The sequence below is a fragment of the Ornithorhynchus anatinus genome, chromosome 1 (genome assembly GCF_004115215.2).
Source record: "Ornithorhynchus anatinus isolate Pmale09 chromosome 1, mOrnAna1.pri.v4, whole genome shotgun sequence".
Lineage (NCBI taxonomy): Eukaryota > Metazoa > Chordata > Mammalia > Monotremata > Ornithorhynchidae > Ornithorhynchus > Ornithorhynchus anatinus.
The window spans coordinates 123,808,597-123,828,789 of record NC_041728.1 but is presented as its reverse complement, the minus strand read 5'-3'; the positions used below and the strand labels follow the sequence as shown (position 1 = coordinate 123,828,789).

The window sequence follows — 20,193 nt, the reverse complement described above, 5'->3', positions numbered from 1 at the left end:
AGTGTGCCTTCAGTATGGCTTTGAAGGTAGGGACAGTGATTGTCTGTAGGCTACAAAGAGGGAGAGCACTCCAGGACAGAGGACGACGTGGGCGAGAGGTCGGTGGCATAGATAGATGCGATCGAGGTACAGTGAGAAGGTTGGCATTAGACGAGCAACGTATGTGGGCTGTGTTGTAGTAGGAAAGCAGGGAAATAAGGTAGGAGGGGGTAAGGTGATGGAAGGCTTTAAAGCCTACAGTGATGAGTTTCTATTTGATGCGAGATGGATGGGCAACCACTGGAGGATTCTGAGGAGTGGGGCAACAAGGAATGAGCAGTTTTGTAGAAAATGATTCAGGCAGCAGAGTGAAGTATGGGATGGCCTGGAATGCCCTCCCTCTTTATATCTGAAAGAAGATCACTCCCCACAACTTCAACGCCTTATTAAAAACACATCTTCTCCAAGAGGCCTTCCCCAACTAAGCCCTCATTTCCTGGTCTCCCACTCCCTGCTGCACTGCTCTTACCCTTGAATTTTCACCTTTTATTCACTCCTCCCTCAGCCCCGCAGCACTTAAGCACACAGTAAAGGCTCAATAAATACAACTGAATGAATGAATAACTGTAATTTATATATTTAGATTTATGTGTCTCCCTCCTCTAGACTGTGGGCTCGTTGTGGGCAGGGAATGTGTCTACCGACTGTCACATTGTACTCTCCCAAGTGCTTAGTACAGTGCTCTGCACACAGTAAGCATTCAATAAATACGATTGAGCCCCGTGGGATAAAGTTCATGCCTGATCTGATTATCTATCCTACCACTTACTACTGTCCCTGATACAGAGACAGTGCTTAACAAATTACCAATTTTATTAGGTCCAGCAGACCCCTGCTCTCCCCTACAACAGGGTTTGTCTGTAATCACATCTCTTTCAGGAGGTCTTCCAGTCAATCCATCAATCAATAGTATTTATTGAGTACAAAGCACGCATTTGGGAATGTACAGTACAACAGAGTTAGTAGACATGATCCCTGCCCACAAGAAACTTACAGTCTTCCCTGGTTGAGCTTTTACTTCCTTATCTTATTAGCCACCTCAGCACTTTCTTGTCCCCTAAGCTCTGGGGTCTTCACATCCCTACTGCTGCACCTATGTATGTACCTTTATACTCTAGTGTGGTATTTGTTGTTCAGTACTTACTATGTGCGAGCACTGTTCTAAGCACTGGGTTAGATACAAGATAATCGGGTTGGACGCAGTCCCTGGTCCACATGGGGCTCACAATCTGAATCCCCGTTTTACTGATTAGGTAACTGAGGCACAGAAAAGTTAAGCAACTTGCCTAATGTCACACAGCAGATGTGTGGCAGAGTCCGGATCAGAACGCAGGTCCTCTGATTCCCAGGCTCGTGCTCTTTCCACTAGGCCACACTGTCTCCCTGTAAATTCCCTGCCTCTTCCTACCTGTAATTTATTTTAGTGACCAGTCTGTAAGCTCCTTGAGGGCAGAGATCGTGCCTACTAACTCTATACTACTCTCTCAAGGGCTTAGTACAGTGCTCTGCACACAGTAAACACTCAGTAAACAGTAAACACTCCGTAAATACTATTGACTGATTGAAGGAGTTGGGAATTTCGGGGGTGGTGTCTGGCATGGGGAAGAGGGACAGAAGAAGGAGTCCGATCCTGGAATTGCAGAGCTATTTCCCGAGCTCCCTCCCTGGAGGGCTCGGAGTTCAGCCGGGCTTCTCCCTTCATCCTCCAGAGACTCCCCAGAGCTCTCACACTCGGAACGTCCTGCCGTCTCCTGCCTCTTCCCTGCCCTCTGCAGGCTGGGATCCACTGCCACCTTCTTTAGACTATCAGCTTCATGTGGGCAGGGCCCACACCCACCAACTCCGCTGTACTCTATTTTCCCAAGTGTTTAGTACAGTGCTCTGCACACAGCAAGCACTCAATAAATACCACTGATTGACAGGGTCCCTCTAGGGGCTCCTGGGTGCAGTAAAGAGGTATGGTGTGGGGGTGGGGGGCAGGGAGGAAGGCGGGGTGGAAGGCTGCTCATTTCACTTGGGTTTAAATTCAAGGTGCTGGAGACTGAAGGCAAGATCAAGGGGGCCCCGCTGGAGAAATCTGCTATTGTTCCTTTGGAGAGCTCAGATCTCAGGTAAACTGTGCCTGGTGGTATAAATCAGCAGCAAAGTATGCAGAACACCATGCAAAAAAAGCCTACTAGAACTAGGGGCTGGCAATGCTCCCAAGATAACTCCGGGGGCTCTTCATTAGCAAAGGCAGATGAAGGGCCCCATCAATCAATCATTCCATGTTATTTACTGAGCACCTACTGTGTGCACAGCACCCGTTTACTAACCTCTTGGGAGATTACAACAGTGTTAGTAGACATCATCCCTGCCCACAAGGAGCTTACACTTTAGCAAGGGAGTCAGATGCCGGAACAAATTACAAGCAGGGGAAAGGATATTTATGTGGCTTCCTGCCAAAGATCTCCGGGCAGAGACGAGCTACCTGGAGGGTCTCTCTGATTTGACTGGGGGAATCACAAGATGGGGCACTCACCCCAGGATGGAAAGTGAACCCCACAGCCAATGGCTTGCCATTAGGTTGGCTTCCCACCAGTGCCATTCCTCCCCTCTCCCCACCGCCCGCCACACACATACACTCAGTTCTAAGTGGAACAGCTCAAGCAGGGGGCTGTGGCTGCCTTGCCCTGCAGCTGCCACCAAATAATAATAATAATGGTATTTGTTAAGTGCTTACTATGTGCCAGGCACTGTACTAAGCACTGGGGTGGATACAGACCAATCGGGTTGGACGCAGTCCCTGTCTCACTTGGGGCTCACAGTCTTAATCCCCATTTTACAGATGAGGTAACTAAGGTAGAGAGAACTTACGTGATTTGTCCAAGACCACATAGCAGACAAGTGGCAGGACCGGGATTAAAACCCAGGTCCTTCTGACTTCCAGGCCCGTGCTCTATCCACTAAGCCACTCTGCTTCTTTTGGAAAGAGCTTTCATCCAACTGGGCATGCCATTCTGCAGTTCCACCTGACAGTGGGCATTTTCACCGATGTGCGGTTCCCCTCTTGGCACAGGGCACCCTAGAATGGATGGGGGCCCAAGGGGTCCCCCTGAGGAGGGGCAGGATTGGAGCAGCGTGGGTCCCGGCAGTAGGTGAGTGGGCGACACTGTTCTGGCAGCTCAATTCTCACAATGTCCAGGACTGAAGAAAACAGATCACCATGGTAACAGCACCGTTTCCTTGGCTTGGAGTCCAACCCCCCTCCCCCACGCCTCCTTGCCACACTCAGGTTGACCTCCCTCTGAAGAGAACAAGGAATTTGGGAATTTATTTTTACAGAAATGTTTTCAAATTTCACCAAAGCTGCAACGTGAACTAAAATGCTCAGGAGTTTAGGCTTTCACACAACACAATACACACAACACATAGACACACTATGTGTCTGCCAAGACAATCCCGGCTTGGCCATTTGTCAGCTGTGTGACTTTGGGCAAGTCACTTAACTTCTCGGTGCCTCAGTTACCTCATCTGTAAAATGGGGATGAAGACTGTGAGCCCCACGTGGGACAACCTGATTCCCCTGTGTCTACCCCAGCGCTTAGAACAGTGCTCGGCACATAGTAAGCGCTTAACAAATACCAACATTATTATTATTATTACACACACACACTCTCTCACACACACGTATCTATTTCCAGCATCATCTCAGCTCACTCCCATCTAGCCTCACCATCACTGGCCTAGACTGGCCTGTCTAAATGCAGCCTGTGGAAATCCAGCTGCATCACGAGCAATCATCAGTTCCCCCTTGACCTCCTCCTCCCCCAGTCACAGGTCCTCTTTGCCATCACTGAGACAGACCTGGCTCACTTCACTCCTGCTGCTCTATACCAACGTATCTATCGTCTCCACTGCGCTGTACTCTCCCATGAAATTAGTTCAGTGCTCTGCACACAATAAGTGCTCAGTAAATACCATTTGATTGATTTTCCGGCTGACCTGCTCCTCAACCCCCGATGCTTTCACAGCACTCCACGTCCTCCAGCCATCCTTCACCTGCTCTTCTTTTGAAGGCCATATCACCTGCCTCTACAATGACATGTAGCAGTCAGCCATCTACTGCCTCCTGACCTCCAATTTTTTAAGTGACTTTGATGTCTCTCCCACCATCCTGCTCTCCATCTTGGGTCTTTGCAAAATTCTCCGATGGCCTCCTTCCCTTCCTGCCTAATCTTAACATACTCTACTCCGCCCTCATCTTCCTCAACCATTTGGCTGCCTCTGACACTGATGACTACTCCCTTCGCTGGGAAAGACTAACAATGTTTTTTTCTGACACTGTCCTCTCCTGGTCCCCCTCTTCATTCGCTGGCTGATCGCACTCCGTGTCTTTCTCCAGCTCTTCTCTGCCTCTCTAAATGTAGGTGTCTCTCAAGGCTACGTCCTGGGTCTCCTTCCCTTGTCCATCACTTCCTTAGGGCGCTCACCTATTTCAGGAGCTCAACCTACCACCTCTTCACAAATGATTTTCAAATCTATCTCACTAAGGCTGACCTCTCCTCTGCTATCCCATATTTCCTCTTGCTTTCAGGGCTTCTCTTTATGGATGTTATGCCTGCAGCTCAAGTTCAACATGCCTAAAACTGACTTTGTCATCATCCCCAAATCTTCCCCTCCTCCTTACTTTCCCATCCCAGTTGCCCACCTTCCTCCTTATCTCTCAAACCCACAACCTTGGCATTTCCCTTCACTCCTCCCTCTCTTTCAATCCCCAGATTCAGTCTGTCACTAAATCCTGTCAGTTCTCCCTTCTGACATTTCCGGAATCTGCCTCTTCCTCTCCGTCCAAGGAGCCGCCAACTGGTCCAGGAACTCGTTAGATTCCGGCGTGACTACTGCATCAGCCTCCTCCCCTCTCTTCCCTCCCCAGTTCACTGTCCACTCTGTGACCTGGATCATTTTTCTCAAAAAGCATTCTACACATACCTCCTCACTCCTTAAGAATTTTCAGTCTCTGGCCATTTGTCAAGCAGCAACTTCAAGGTCCTCAATCAGCTCTCTCCCTTCTACTTATCCCCAACTCCATGTTTATATGTTTCATCCCTCACAGGCTAACTTACTCACTGGGTTTCGTTCTCATCTCTCGCACCACAAACCTCTTGTTCACTCTTCCCTCTGCCTGGAACTCCCTCCCCCTTCACATTCGACAGACCTCCGATCGCCCCAGAACAAGGCCCGTCTGAGAGCACATCTCCTCCAGGAGGCCTCCCCCAATTCATCTCAAACTCCCCACTTATGATCTCCCTTCCTGAAACTTGAGCAATTCTGCACCACCTAAGCACTTAGGTGTTAAGACATCCCGCGCCATCCCTTGTATCTGAAACTTGCATCCATAACTTTTTTTTAATGGTACGTGTTAAGCACTTAACATGGGACAAACACTGTTCTAAGTGCTGGGGTAGGTACGGGTCAATTAGGTCAGACACAATCCCCGTCCCACATGGGGCTCACAATCTAGGTAGGAGGGAGAACAGGCACCGAATCCCCATTTTACAGTTGAGGAAACTGAGGCCCCGAGAAGTCAAGTGACTTACCCAAGGTCACACAGCAGGCAACTGGCAGAGCCGGGACTGGAACTCATGTTCTCCGACTCCAAGGCCCATGCTCTTTCCGGTATGCCATGCCGCTTCCTTTATGCTCTGTTACTTCTTCCCATCTATAGTTTACATTAATGTCAGTCTCCTCTGCTTGACTGTAATTTCCTCAAGGGCAGGGATCATATCCTCATTTCCATATACCTGGGACTAAAGAGGTTTTGCCTTTGAAATCTTGGGAATCTCAGAGCCATCATTCATTTAAGGCTTCTGCTCCTTCTTCAACTGAAGCTAAAGAACAGGGGCTGCCATCCTATCCATTGTGAAAAACTGGTTCCCCACCTATTTACGACACAGTGGCACACTGGCGGGCCCAAGCGCTTAGTGCCGGCCCACTGTAAGCATTCAATAAATTTGGCTGACTGATTAAAGCAGCCCCCTCACTCACTCACTGACCCTGCCACTAATCTGAAATTCGTGGGACGTGAATCCTCTTGCTTGCTTGGCACCGAATGGGTCATTAGTGAGGGAGAGGTGATGCCAAATATTACCTAACAAATGCCCATCACTGAAGCCTATACATTAAATCAAAGGCAGAGCCAGTTTTCCTGCTTAGAGCATAAATCTGGTTCTGAAAGACAGTGGGTTGACTGTTGAACTTCTGAGGTTTGACATCACCCTTTTATTGCTTTTCAGGGCAACCATCGATCTTGATGGCAGCTACTCCTAGAAATGTCAATAAGTACTAATAGTCTCTGTCCTGGAAAACCACATTTGTCAAATCTGTCCAGAATGCCAGCTTTGCTATCACCAAATAGTTATTCTCTGTCTTGTTCCTTAGAAGAAGAAACTGTGTTGACTGACATTTGGAAAAAAAGCATGAATGCTGTTTTGTTTTTTAACTAACTAGGTATTGGCTGAGCAAGATGAACTGCAGTTTTATTAAATCATGCAAAATCCAGATTGCTTAATTACTAAAAATCTAACCCGAGGGAGGTTTTGTGGTCCATTTTCTCCTTCCGACTTAGATGGTGAGCCCCTTATGGGACCTGATTATCTTGTATCAACCCTTGGTGTACTACTTGTCACATAGCAGGCATTTAAAAAATACCACAATTATTATTATTATGATTATAATTCCACAAAGACAGCCTAAAAAATCAATGTGGAGGTTGGGTTGTTTTTTTTTTCCTCCTGGTAATATTGCATATGACTCCTGATTGACCCAGAACTCAATATGATTGGCAGCTGCTGCTCAAAGGAACTAGCTAAGATTCAAGCAGTGTCCATTTGAGGCAACATACAGGACGAGGTGCTTGGGAAGGACCGAGTAATACAGTGATGCACTCCCTGCCCTCAAGGAGCTTATGCTCTAATGGCGTGGTTGAAATAAATTGAGCTGACAAACATTCGTGACTAGCAAGAAGGATGCAAATGCATTCTTGAGTGCTAGATTTGGCTAAAGGGACGAGGTGGCTCTGGGTGTTGGGACACGTGGCTCAGCGGAAAGAGCACGGGCTTGGGAGTCAGAGATCATGGGTTCGAATCCCGGTTCTGCCACTTGTCAGCTGTGTGACTGTGGGCAAGTCACTTAATTTCTCCGTGCCTCAGTTACCTCATCTGTAAAATGGGGATTAAGACTGTGAGCCTCACGTGGGACAACCTGATTACCCTGTTTCTCCCCCAGCGCTTAGAATAGTGCTCTGCACATAGTAAGCGCTTAACAAATACCAAATACCAATTACTAGGGGAAAACTCATTGGAGGAAGTGAAATTAAAAGAGGAATTTGCCTCACTCTGGTCTCCTCCTCCATCTTCAGAAAAGGAACAAAAAAAAGACCAAATGCAACAGTTAAAATTAGGGTAATTTTTTAAAAGCCTGAGCACTCTCAAGAGGGTGCTTTGGAATGAGTTTGTTAAATTAAAGTGCTTTTTGGTCTTCTCTTTGAAGAATTCATGAAGATTTACAATTTACCTTATTGGTATCCCAGAGCCAAGATGGGAATGTGCCCAATTAGTTCTCTTCATCCCAAATTCCATCTCCTCACCTCGGCACTCAGACATTCACAGCCACAAGAACTACTTTAGAATACACTGATTTATGCATTCAAGTATTTAAGCACTTACTTTTCTTTCTATTGACATTTGTTAAGTGCTTACTATTTGCCAAGCACTGTACTGAGTGCTGGGGTAGACACAAAGCCTACAGTCTTAATCCCCATTTTACAGATGAGGTAACTGAGGCACAGAGATGTGAAGTGACTGGCCCAAGTCAAACGACAGACAAGTGGTGGAGCTGAGATACTGACTGACCTTGCCTCTTTCCAGTCTCTATTTCCTCTTATCAGCCAATTTTTCTTTCTGTCTCTCCTGTTAGCTAGTAAGGGCAAGGATTTTTTTTTAACCTCTTCTGTACTCTCCTGAGCACTCAGTACAGTGCTCTGCACAGAGTATGTGCTCAATAAATGCAGTTGATTCAATGAATGATAGAAATAGCCGTAATTTAACAAGCTTTAGGACACTCCCTCAGCTCCCCCCCTCAGTAAATCAGTGGTATGTACTGTGTGCTTATTGGGTGGAGAGCATTGTACTAAGCACTTCGGAGAGGACAATCCAACAGAGTTGGTAAACATGTTCCTACCTAAACTCACTCATCTCCTACTGCAACCTAGACGGCACACTTTGCTCCTCTAATGTGAACCTACTTACGTACCTTCGTCTCACCTGTCTCGCCACTGACCCGCTGCTCGTGTCCTCCCTCTGGCCTGGAACTCCCCACCCCCTTCCAGATGCAACAGACCCCTCACTCTCCCCGTCTTCAAATCCCTACTATCTCTTCAAATCTTCAAATCCCTACTGTAAGCATTTTGAGAGCGGAGATTATGCTTACTAACTAGACTGTACTATATTTACTCTCTCAAGTGCTTAGTACAGTGCTCTTCACACAATGAGGTCTCATCAGACACCACTGACTGAAGATGAGGATGCTGGATGTGAAGGACAGGGGAAGTCCGGGCAGGAAGGAGGGCATGCGCAAGGGGTCTATGGCGAGAGATAAGAGCGAGGCAAAATTAGTAAACTGGCAGTGGAGGGACGAAGACGTGAGCTGAGGTGAAGTGGATGAGGAGAATAGAGGGGTGAGAGCTGACTGAGCTTCTTAAAGCTGACAGTCAACAATTTCTACTTGCTGGAGAGGGATGAACTCCACGGGGGAGCTGAGGAGTGGGCTCTTCACCTTCACCTCTGCCGAGCACTGCCCCTGGGCCGAAGGGATCCTCTCACTAAGTCCTCCGATGTCGTGTGTCTTTCCCCATGTCCACCATCCCTCCTTTCTTTGACCCCGCTCCTTTGGTCTCCCTCCCCTCCACATCTCCACGCCACTGGCTCAGCTGACTGATGGTCTGCAGTGATGTAGAATCCTCCACAGGCAATGAGGAAGGGAGGGAGGCAGAGGGGAAAGGAAGGAGCACAAGGAGGGAAAAAGCCAAGACAAAAGAAGCCCTTCCCAAACTATATCCCCAGCCACGGGGCTGGGCTTGGTGAACAGCAAGGAAGCCTGGCCTTAAGTCTGAGCAAAAGTCCTTACCACCTTCATTTCGAAGATACACTGCATCTAGTGTGCTCAGGCCGGGAGCTGCCCCATGCTCCAAGGGAAAGAACAGAATCAATCGTATTTATTGACTGATGATAAATCAAAAACCCATAAAAATATTCAATATTCAATCTGAAGCAATAAGAGTATTTGTTAAGGGATTCGTACGTGCCTCTAGAGAGTACGCTTGTTGTGGGCAGGGAACGTGTCTGTTTACTGTTATATTGTACTCTCCCAAGCACTTATTAAAGTGCTTTGCCAACAGAAAATGCTCAATAAATGCATTTGACAGAGTGAATGAATGTGCCAAGGACTGTATTAAGCACTGACTGTACTAAGCGCTGATCAGGTTGGAAACAGTCCCTGTCCCCCATGGGGCTCACAGTCTAAGTAGGAGTGAAGCAGCGTGGCTCAGTGGAAAGAGCACGGGCCTGGGAGTCAGAGGTCGTGGGTTCAAATCCCGGCTCTGCCACCTGTCAGCTGTGCGACTGTGGGCAAGCCACTTCACTTCTCTGTGCCTCGGTTCCCTCATCTGTAAAATGGGGATGAAGATGTGAGCCTCACGTGGGACAACCTAATTATCCTGCATCTACCCCAGCACTTAGAACAGTGCTCTGCACATAGTAAGCGCTTAACAAATAACATTATTATTATTATTATTAATAATAGGTATCGAATCCCCATTTTATCGATGAGGAAACTAAGGCACACAGAATCTATGTGACTAGCCCAAGGTCATACGCACAGGCAAGTGTCAGAGCTGGGATTAGAACCCCGACTTGAATCTGGATTCTGGGGTCCGTGCTCTTTCCACTAGGCCACGCTGCTTCACTAGCAACCTGCTCTTTGCCTGATTTCTCTCCCAAGCTGGTCAGTGAGGAACAGGCCTCCTCCCCACCGCTCTACGCCCAGCTGGCCTTCAGCGGTCCTGGGCCCCAAGCATCGCCTGGAGGGAACTGGGCTGGTGTCCAAGAGCTTCAAAAGGGGTCTGTGAGCTACCGGTACTGACTTCTGGATTGCCTTAAACTAACATGATCGGGTAGTGATAATAATAGCAATAATGATGATGGTATTTGTTAAGCGTTTTCTATGTGTCAAGCACTGTTCTAAGTGCGGGGGTAGACACAATCTAATCAGGTTGGATGCAGTCCCTGCCCCCATGAGGCTCACAGTCTTAAAGTGGCATATGCAGCCCAAGTATGGTCCTGGAAAGACAGAGGCAGTACATGGAGCAGATCATTTGGCGTTGTCCACAAACTGCAATTTCTGCTCTTGTTAGGGTCGCACAGGTTAGGGATCCCAATGAGGAATTTCCCTCTAGAAGATCTCTTTGCAAACCCTTTACACCTCTGTCCAGATACGGCCTCTAGGTCCTGCGGCCTCCCAGTCGGTGACCAGAGGGAGTCGTGCGACAGGACCCACGGAGCCTGTTGGGGGCCAGCCTAGGAAGGTGGGAGGAGGAAAATCTCCCTCGACTTCCCGCCCTTTCCCCACCTCCCCTGCACCGGTGCGGTGCCATTAGGCAACAGTGAAGCTCGCCCTTCCAGGGTACCAGGCCTGGGCAGCTTCAGAGGGGACTTGCCTGAGGTGGGCGGGAGGGGAGCTATCAATGGGTGATCGGGAAAATGCTCCAGCCTAGTCTCAGAAGCTATCAGTCAGTCATTCGCATTTATGAAGTACTGTGTGCAGAGCACTGTACTGTACTCTGTACTGTACACTGTATTCTGCTTGGGGAAGCAGTGTGGCTCAGTGGAAAGAGCCTAGGCTTGGGAGTCAGAGGTCATGGGCTCGAATCCCGGCTCTGTCACTTGTCAGCTGTGTGACTGTGAAATGGGGATTAACTGTGAGCCTCACGTGGGACAACCTGATTACCCTGTATCTACCCCAGCGCTTAGAACAGTGCTCTGCACATAGTAAGCGCTTAACAAATACCAACATTAATTAATTACTAAGCACATGGCAGAGTACGATATAATAACGGTGGCATTTGTTAGGCGCTTACTATGTGCCAGGCACTGTGCTAAGTTCTGGGGTGGTTACACGCAAATCGAGTTGGACACAGGCCCTGTCCCGCAAGGGGGTCAGAGTCTGAATCCCCATTTTATAGATGAGGGAATTGAGGCACAGTGAAGTGACTTGCCCAAGGCCGCATAGCAGACAGATGGCAGAGCCGGGGTTGGAACCCATGGCCTCCTGACTACCAGGCCCGTGCTCTATCCACTATGCCGTGCTGCTTCTCCTATAACCACCGAACAGATAAATTCTCTGTTCACAATGAGCTTACAGCCTAGAGGAGGGGAAGACAGACATCAATATTAATAAATAAATGACAGCTATGTAAATAAGTGCTGTGGGGCTGGGAGCGGGGATGAATAAAGGGAGCAAGTCAGGGCGATGCAGAAGGGAGTGGGAGAAGAGGAAAGGAGGGCTCAGTCAGGGAAGGCCTCTTGGAGAAGATGTGCCTTCAATGAAGCTTCGAAGCGGGGGAGAGTCATTGCCTGTCAGATATGAGGAAGCAGGGTGTTCCCGGCCAGAGATCCCATGGATGGCTCCTCTAGAGGGGAAAGTCTTGGGTCACAAAGGGAGGGCAGCCTGCCAAGACAGGCCTGGAACGCTCCCCTTCATCTAGTTGCCCTGGGCCGGGGGGGCAAGGGAGGAAAAATACAGCCGGAAGGCTCATCTCCCTTCATCACCCAGAAGCGGGCACAGGTAGCACCCGCTTGGGCACCAACGGGGAGAGTAAGTATGAATCATTCATTCCATTTCCTACACCGGATGAGCCCTTCCCGGGCAATCTTTAAAGGCCTGTGGTGTCCCATCCCTACATTTGTTGACCTTTGAGCCCCAGAGCCCCACTCCTGTTCTCTGCTGAAAAAACTACCCCTCCCAGTAAGGCAACGGCAAGTTTCAAGTCAGATCATAAACTCCGGGCATGGAGTGTTCTTCCGGCCTGGGTGGAGACATCTCTTGGGGGTCATCACCGCTAGAGCTGGTCACCCACCATGTGAGATGGCAATATCCAAAGTGGACTTCATTCTAGAGTGACAGTGACAGCTTACGGCTAGGCATAGCGCCTGCTGATGGATCTGCCCTGGGACATTGATAAATCAACTTATCTGCTGGCAAAAAGTCAATCCTCTCCCTCCCTCGCCTGCTCCACTTCCTGTTCCAGTCCTTCAGGGGAGAAACAGAGAGGCCTCATGGATAGAGCTGGGCCTGGGAGTCAGGACCTGGGTTCTAATCCTGGTTCTGCCACTTTTCATTCATTCATTCAATAGTATTGAGTGCTAAGCTGTACTAAGCGCTTGGAAAGGACAATTCAGCAATAAAGAGAGACGATACCTGCCTACACCGGGCTTACGGTCTAGAAGCGGGGAGACAGACATCAACACAAGTAAAGAGGCATCAATATAAATAAATAAAACTATATATACACATCAAAACAAGTACACAGGCACCAGTATAAACAGAATTATAGATATGTACCTCTGGGCAACTCACTTCTCCTGACCACAGGTACCTCATCTATAAAATAGGGATTAAAAAAAAGAAGCCCCATGTGGGACACGGACTGTGTCCCAATTGATTACCTTGCACCTACCCCAATGCTTAGCAGTGTCTGGCCTATAGTAAGCGCTTAACAAATACCATAAAAAAACTCTAAACAAACAAAAAAACTTTATATAGGTGCACCGAGTCCCCAACTTTCAAGCAAGGGATGGGCTTGACTGAGGCATAGGCGCATATGTCATTAGTGAAGTGGAGCGTAAGGCCCACAGTGTTCAAAAGGTATGAGTAAATTATAGTGACATTCCATTTTGCCATTTAGAAGCCTTAGCTCTTTCATTTGTCGTTGAATTGGTTGGACACATAAAGAACCTCATTTAACTGAGATGGTCAAACACCTACTTTCTCCAAATTGCTTTCAGGCTCTTGGGGACTTTTAGTAAAAATAAAAAAAAATCCAAGGACCATTCTCATATTGTATCGTGAGTGCTTAACAAATACCAATGTTAGTATACTATTATAATAGAAAGAGCAATGGTCTGGGGGCCCTGCCACTTGTCTGATGTGTGATCTTGGGCAAGTTACTTAGCTTCTGTTGCCTCAGTTTCCTCATCTGTAAAATGTCGATGAAATACCTGGTCTCCTTACCCCTGAGGCTGTGAGCCCCATGTGGGACAGGGCCTGTCTCTGACTGGATTATTCTGTATATACCAGAGGTTAGTACAGTGATTGGTACCTAGTAAGCATATAGTACAAATACCAGAATCGTTATCATTAGGCAGTAAAAATAGATACCTAACTGAATATACATAAGCGCTTAGAACAGTGCTTTGCACAGTAAGCACTCAATAAATAATAATAATGATAATAATAATAATGGTGGTATTTGTTAAGTGCTTACTACGTGCAAAGCACTGTTCAATAATATTTACTGTTCTAAGCGATAGGGGGATACAAGGTGATCAGGTTGTCCCACGTGGGGCTCACAGTTTCAATCCCCATTTAACAGAGAAGGTAACTGAAGCACAGAGAAGTGAAGTGACTTGCCCAAAGTCACCCACCAGGCAAGCGGCAGAGCCGGGACCAGAACCCATGACCTCTGACTCCCAAGCCCGGGCTCTTTCCACTGAGCCATGCTGCTTCTCTAAATACGATTGAATGAATTGAATGATTACAAGAAGGTACACATTTCACCTACTGTTGTGTAAATTCAGATTAGAGGCGACTTAGTAATAATAATAATAACAATAACAATGCCGATGGCGGTATTTGTGAAGCGCTTACTAAGTGCCAAGCGCTGTTCTAAACGCTGGGGTAGATACAAGGTAACCAGGTTGTCCCACGTGGGGCTCGCAGTCTTAAACCCCCTTTTACAGATGAGGGAACTGAGGCACAGAGAAGTGAAGTGAAACCCATGGCCTCCGACTCCCAAGGCCAGGTTCTTTCCACTAAGCCACGCTGTTTTCCGTGCGACGTCTCTCCTCGTCCCCAGCCTCTCATTGGGCATGCAGTGCGCGGACATCGGTGCATGAACTCCTCTCGGCCTTCAGCTGAAGGAACTGAGAAGGGAGTCTTTTCTTTCTGTCTACATTTAACCAGCCGGCAGCAAATCCCGTCTCCTAAACTGCATCTGCAGTTGGTCCCTTGTCCATCACACCGGGCTACGGTCTGATTGCCCTACGTATTCTGACAGCCCTTTGTGTTTTACCAACGTCCCCCATCTCTCCTCAAAAGGAATGGAGGCAGCATTGCCCAGTGGATAGAGCACGGGCCCGGCAGTCGAAAGGATCTGGGTTCTAGTCCCGGCGCTGTGACCTCGGGCAAGTCATTTAACTTCTCTGTGCCTCATTCAGCTCACCTGTAAAAATGTGCACGAAGACCGTGAGCCCCATGTGGGAACACGGACTGTGTCCAACTTGTATCTAACCTAACGCTCAGGACAGCATCCAGGACATGGTCAGCACTTAACAGATGCCATTTAAAAGAGAAATGGAAGCTGCCTTCAGTGAGTCAAGGCTCACAATGGTCTGGCTCTGCAGTGTTTGCTCATGTCCTAAACCTCACACCCAATCAGGTGACAACGGTAGTCAAGACAGCTTTTCCTGCACTGGGGAGATGCAGAACTGATTCATCTCAGAGAGCACGTCTACTCCGAGGACTTCAAATAATTACATAAGTAGAACGTGATTTCTAGACTCCGGTGGGAGGGAAGGCAAGCTCGGGAAGATACGTAAAATACCTATCGACCAGCAGATATCAGGGAAGAGCCCTAAGCAGGTAGCGAACGGCATTCGACCGTGAGAGTCTATCACGGCTTCTCGGCGGTCATTCACCCCCACCTAGTAATTTACCTGAACATGGGTCTGAAGCAGTCGATTCGATTTTGTGTGCCAGAGAGATGTATTAAATTGCCGAGAGAAGGGGAAAATGAGAATTATCCAACAGAGACTGCAAAGACACGATATACTCAACTTGAATGACTGCCCAGAGCATTTTAATTTCCCGTAACACTTTATTATGCAGGGAAAATAAAGACTCCTAGGTTTCGGCCACACATTATCTTGGATTTCGGTGACTTGGTCATCAATTTGGTTGGGCACACAAGCATGATCTACTCCTTTCTCATACTATATGAAGACTGAGCATCTGAATTGATATATAATTCAGTTCTAAGCAAACAAGTTGTCAAAAACAAACTGCTGTTATGTGTGTGTGTGTGTGTCATTTTCTTTTCCCTCTTTTCATGCTTTTTATTTTGAAAAAAGCTTGAATCATGCTTGGAGTCTGGCTTAAGAGAGACAGCCTGGGCACCCAAATCCAAATCAGTTAATGGCATTTCCTGAATGCTTCTGGGTGATAACCACTATACTAAACACTTGAGCGCACTCATATTTTCCCAAGTGTTAATACCGTGCTCATCAACACTATATTAACAGCATCAGCATCAGCTGATAATGGGAACAACAGATCTGATATTGCAGATCATCAGTATCAGCATCATGAGAAGCAGCGTGGCTTAGTGGAAAGAACCCAGGCTTGGGAGTCGGAGGTTGTGGGTTCTAATCCTGGATCCTCCACATCAGCTGTGTGACTCTGGGCAAGTCACTTCACTTCTCTGTGCCTCAGTCACATCGTGTAAAATGGGGATTAAGACTGTAACCACCCCAGCACTTAAAACAGTGCTTGGCACATGGTAAGCGTTTAACAAATACCATCCTCATGATTATTATTATTATAATGAGCATGATGTAGCAGATAGAGCACGGGCCTGGGAGTCGGAAGGTCATGGGCTCTAATCTCCGTTCCGCCACTTGTCTGCGTGTGACGTTGGGCAAGTCACTTCACTGGGCCTCAGTTCCCTCATCTGTAAAATGGGGATTGAGACTGTGAGCCCCAAGTGGGACAGGGACTGTGTCCAACTCGAATGGCCTGTATCCACCCCAGCACTTAGTAGAATGTCTAAGTGCTTAACAAATACCATTATTATTATTACCACAGTTTCGTTTCCCGTATTTCCTCTAATCACAGACAACTTATTCAGACTCCCCGGGGTCTGTTTCCCTCTCTTTCTGAATGATGCAAATCCTTTCTGGCTACCTTCTCTAGGCCTGGGTGTTTAAAAAAGAAAAAGGGGAGCGGGGGGGGGGATTTACTTTTTGGTTGTGGAGGCACTTGGAACAGATTTGTATATATGTACATATTTATAATTCTATTTATTTTTATTGATGCTATTGATGCCTGTTTACTTGTTTGGATATCTGTCTCCCCCATTACAGACTGTGTGCCCACTGTGGGCAGGGATCGTCTCTCTCTGTTGCTGAATTGTACTTCCCAAGCGCTTAGTACAGTGCTCTGCACACAGTAAGTGCTCTAGACTGTGAGCCTGTTGTTGGGCAGGGATTGTCTCTGTTGCTGAATTGTACTTTCCAAGCACTTAATATAGTGCTCTGCGCACAGTTTGAGCTAAAGACTGTGAGCCCCTTGTTGGGCAGGGATTGTCTCTGTTGTCGGAATTGTACTTAAGCGCTCAGTACAGTGCTCTGCACATAGCTCTGCACATAGTAAGTGCTCAAGACCGTGAGCCCATTGTGGGCAGGGATCATCTCTCTTGAATTGTACTTTCCAAGTGCTTAGTACAGTGCTCTGCACATAGTAAGCACTCTAGAAATACTATTGAATGAATGAATGAACGTTGTGGAATTGTACTTTCCAAGAGGTTAATACAGTGCTGTGCACACAGTTTGAGCTAAAGACCTTGAGCTCCTTGTTGGGCAGGTATTGTCTCTGTTACCAATTTGTACATTCCAAGCACTTAGTACAGTGCTCTGCACATAGTAAGCACTCTATAAATACTATTGAATGAATGAATGAACGTTGTGGAATTGTACTTTCCAAGAGGTTAATACAGTGCTGTGCACACAGTTTGAGCTAAAGACCTTGAGCTCCTTGTTGGGCAGGGATTGTCTCTGTTGCCAAATTGTACTTTCCAAGCGCTTAGTACAGAGCTCTGCACAGAGTAAGCGCTCAAGATCGTGAGCCCTTTGTTGGGCAGGGATGGTCTCTCTGTTGCCTAATTGTACTTTCTAAGCACTAATACAACGCTCTGCACACAGTAAGTGCTCAAGACTGTGATCCCGTTGCTGGGCAGGGATTGTCTCTCTCTGTTGCTGAGTTGTACTTTCCGAGCGCTCTGTACACTCTAAGCGCTCAATAAATACGACTGAATGACTGAATAATGTTGGTTTTCATTTTCCTTAAGCGCTTACTATGTGCCAAGCACTCTTCTAGGCACGGGGGTAGATACAAGGTAACGAGGTTGTCCCACTTAGGGCTCACAGTCTCCATCCCCAATTTCCAGATGAGGTCACTGGGGCCCAGAGAAGTGAAGCGGCTTGCCCGAGGTCACACAGCTATCAAGCAGCGGAGGCGGGATTAGAACCCATGACCTGTGACTCCCCAGCCCGGGCTCTTGCCACTGAGCCACTCTGCTTCTCTATGAGTGAATACGATTGCATGACGGAATGAAGGAGAGTAAGGGAGCAGGGGCCTCATGAGGTTTTTTGACTTTCCAGGGGCACAATGATGATAATAATAATGTTGGTATTTGTTAAGTGCTTACTATGTGTCGAGCACTGTTCTAAGCGCTGGGGTAGCTCCAGGGTGTTCAGGTTGTCCCCCGGGAGGCTCCCAGTCTTCATCCCCATTCTCCAGATGAGGGAACTGAGGCCCAGAGAAGCAAAGTGACCTGCCCACAGTCCATGAATGCCAAGTGGCAGGGGCGGGATTGGAACCTGTGACTCCCCAGCCCGGGCTCTTGCCACTGAACCACGCTGCTTCTCTATGAGTGAATACGATTGCATGACGGAATGAATGAGAGTAAGGGGGCAGGGGCTCATGAGGTTTTCTGACTTTCCAGGGGCACATTGAAAATAATCATGTTGGTATTTGTTAAGCGCTTACTATGTGCAGAGCACTGTTCTGGGGGAGATAGAGGGTCATCAGGTTGTCCCCCATGGGACTCCCAGTCTTCACCCCCCTTTTCCAGCTGAGATCACCGAGGCCCAGAGAAGCGAAGTGACCTGCCCACGCTCCATGAACGCCAAGTGACGGGAGCGGGACTGGAACTCACGACCCCTGACGCTGGGAAGCAGCGTGGCTCAGTGGAAAGAGCCCGGGCTGGGGAGTCGGAGGTCATGAGTTCGACTCCCGGCTCTGCCACTTGTCAGCCGTGTGACCGTGGGCAAGTCACTTCACTTCTCTGGGCCTCAGTTCCCTCATCTGGAAAATGGGGATTAACCGTGAGCCTCACGTGGGACTACCTGATGACCCTGCATCTCCCCCAGAACAGTGATCTGCACATATAAGTGCTTAATAATAGTAATAATGACGTTGGTATTTGTTAAGCGCTTACTATGTGCAGAGCACTGTTCTAAGCGCTGGGGTAGACACAGGGGAATCAGGTTGTCCCACGTGGGGCTCACAGTTAATCCCCATTTTCCAGATGAGGTCACTGAGGCCCAGAGAAGTGAAGCGACTGGCCCACAGTCACCCAGCTGACAAGTGGCAGAGTCTGGAGTCGAACCCATGACCCCTGACTCCCAAGCCCGTGCTCTTTCCACTGAGCCACGCTGCTTCTCATATTATTGAACACGATCATTATTATTGAGTCCCCAGCCCGGGCTGGGATCCCGAAGGGCTCCTGGAGGAGGTGGGCTCGGGGGAGGGAGGGGGGGGGGGGTCCCCGTTACCTGTAGGACGTGGTGCCGACGGCGGGGGGGTCCCCGGCGGCTACCACGTAGACGCCCAGGCCGGCGGAGGAGGAGGAGGAGGAGGAGGAGGAGGCCGAGGAGGCGGCGACGGCGGCGGCGGCCGGTCCTGGCGGGGGCGGGGGCGCGTGCGCATGCGCGGCGGCGGGCAGGCCGAGCCTCCTGCAGTCCCGGGCGGCGCCGGGCGGGGCGCTGTGCGGGAGCGGGGTCCAGCCCCCGAAGTCGCGGCGATATTGGGTCTCGGCGGCGAAGGGCGGGTCCGGGGCGGCCGGGCTCCCCCGGCCCCTCCGCGACCGCCCGGGAGCGGCTGCAGCGGGGTCGGGACGCCGGGCCGGCCCGCCCTCCGCCGGCCCGCCCTCCGCCGGCCCCTCGATGTCCGAGTAGTTGTGGAGGGTCAGCGGCACCGACAGGTCCGACTTGTCCAGCTGGTTCCAGAAGCGGGCCAGGCAGCACACCCGGCTGATGCACGGCCAGGCCATGGCGCCCCACGAGGCCGCTCCTCCCGACGCCGCTCCTGCCGACCTTGTTCTTGCTGCTGCGGGCGCTGCACCTCTGCCCTTGCTGCTGCTGCAGCTGCTGCTGCAGGCGCTGCCACCTCCGCTCTTGCTGCTGCTGCAAGCGCTGCCACTTCTGCCCCTGCTGCTGCTGCTGCAAGCGCTGCTACTTCTGCTCCTGCTGCCGCAAGCGCTGCTACTTCTGCTGCTGCTGCCAACCCTGTTCTTGCTGCTGCCCCTCTTGCTGCCGCTGCCAACCCTGCCGCTGCTGCTGCAAGCGCCGCCACTTCTGCTCTTGCTGCTGCCGCAAGCGCTGCCAACCCTTCTGTTGCTGCTGCCAATCTGGTTCTTAATGCTGCTGCTGCCGATCTTGCGCTTACTGCTGCTGCTCAGCCTGCTTTTTGTGCTGCACTTGCTGCTGCAAGCGCTGCCACTTCTGCTCTTGCTGCTGCCGCTGCCAACCCTGCTGCTGCTGCTCCTGCTCCTGCTGCTGCTGCTGCCAATCTTGCTCTTACTGCTGCTGCTGCTGCCAATCTGGCTCTTACTGCTGCTGCTGCTCAGCCTGCTTTTTGTGCTGCACTTGCTGCTGCTGCTGCTGCTGCGTAGTCGGCGGGTCTGTGACGGCCGATCCCCCTAGGCGGGTGGGCAGAGGGTCGGTCGCTGCCCGTCGGTCCGTGCCCCCTGCCCCTGCCCCCTGCCCCGTGGGGCGGTCGGTG

At 49.5% G+C, this 20,193-nt stretch overlaps 1 protein-coding gene and 1 long non-coding RNA gene across 2 annotated transcripts in view; both read right to left on the bottom strand.

The window, feature by feature from the left end:
• Positions 1 to 19,075, bottom strand: part of LOC114817864 — a 30,615-nt gene extending 11,540 nt beyond the window's left edge. The window contains exon 1 of the long non-coding RNA XR_003765733.2: positions 18,966 to 19,075. This is a non-coding gene — a long non-coding RNA (uncharacterized LOC114817864). The remainder of the gene's footprint in view (positions 1 to 18,965) is intronic.
• A 21-nt stretch (positions 19,076 to 19,096) lies between these two features.
• MAP6D1 (MAP6 domain containing 1) lies at positions 19,097 to 19,589 on the bottom strand (the record flags this gene model as incomplete). Its single annotated transcript, XM_039914169.1, has 1 exon — positions 19,097 to 19,589. A coding segment is annotated over exon 1 (366 nt), but the record flags the coding sequence as incomplete, so codon positions are not given.
• Between the last annotated feature and the right edge of the window lie 604 nt (positions 19,590 to 20,193).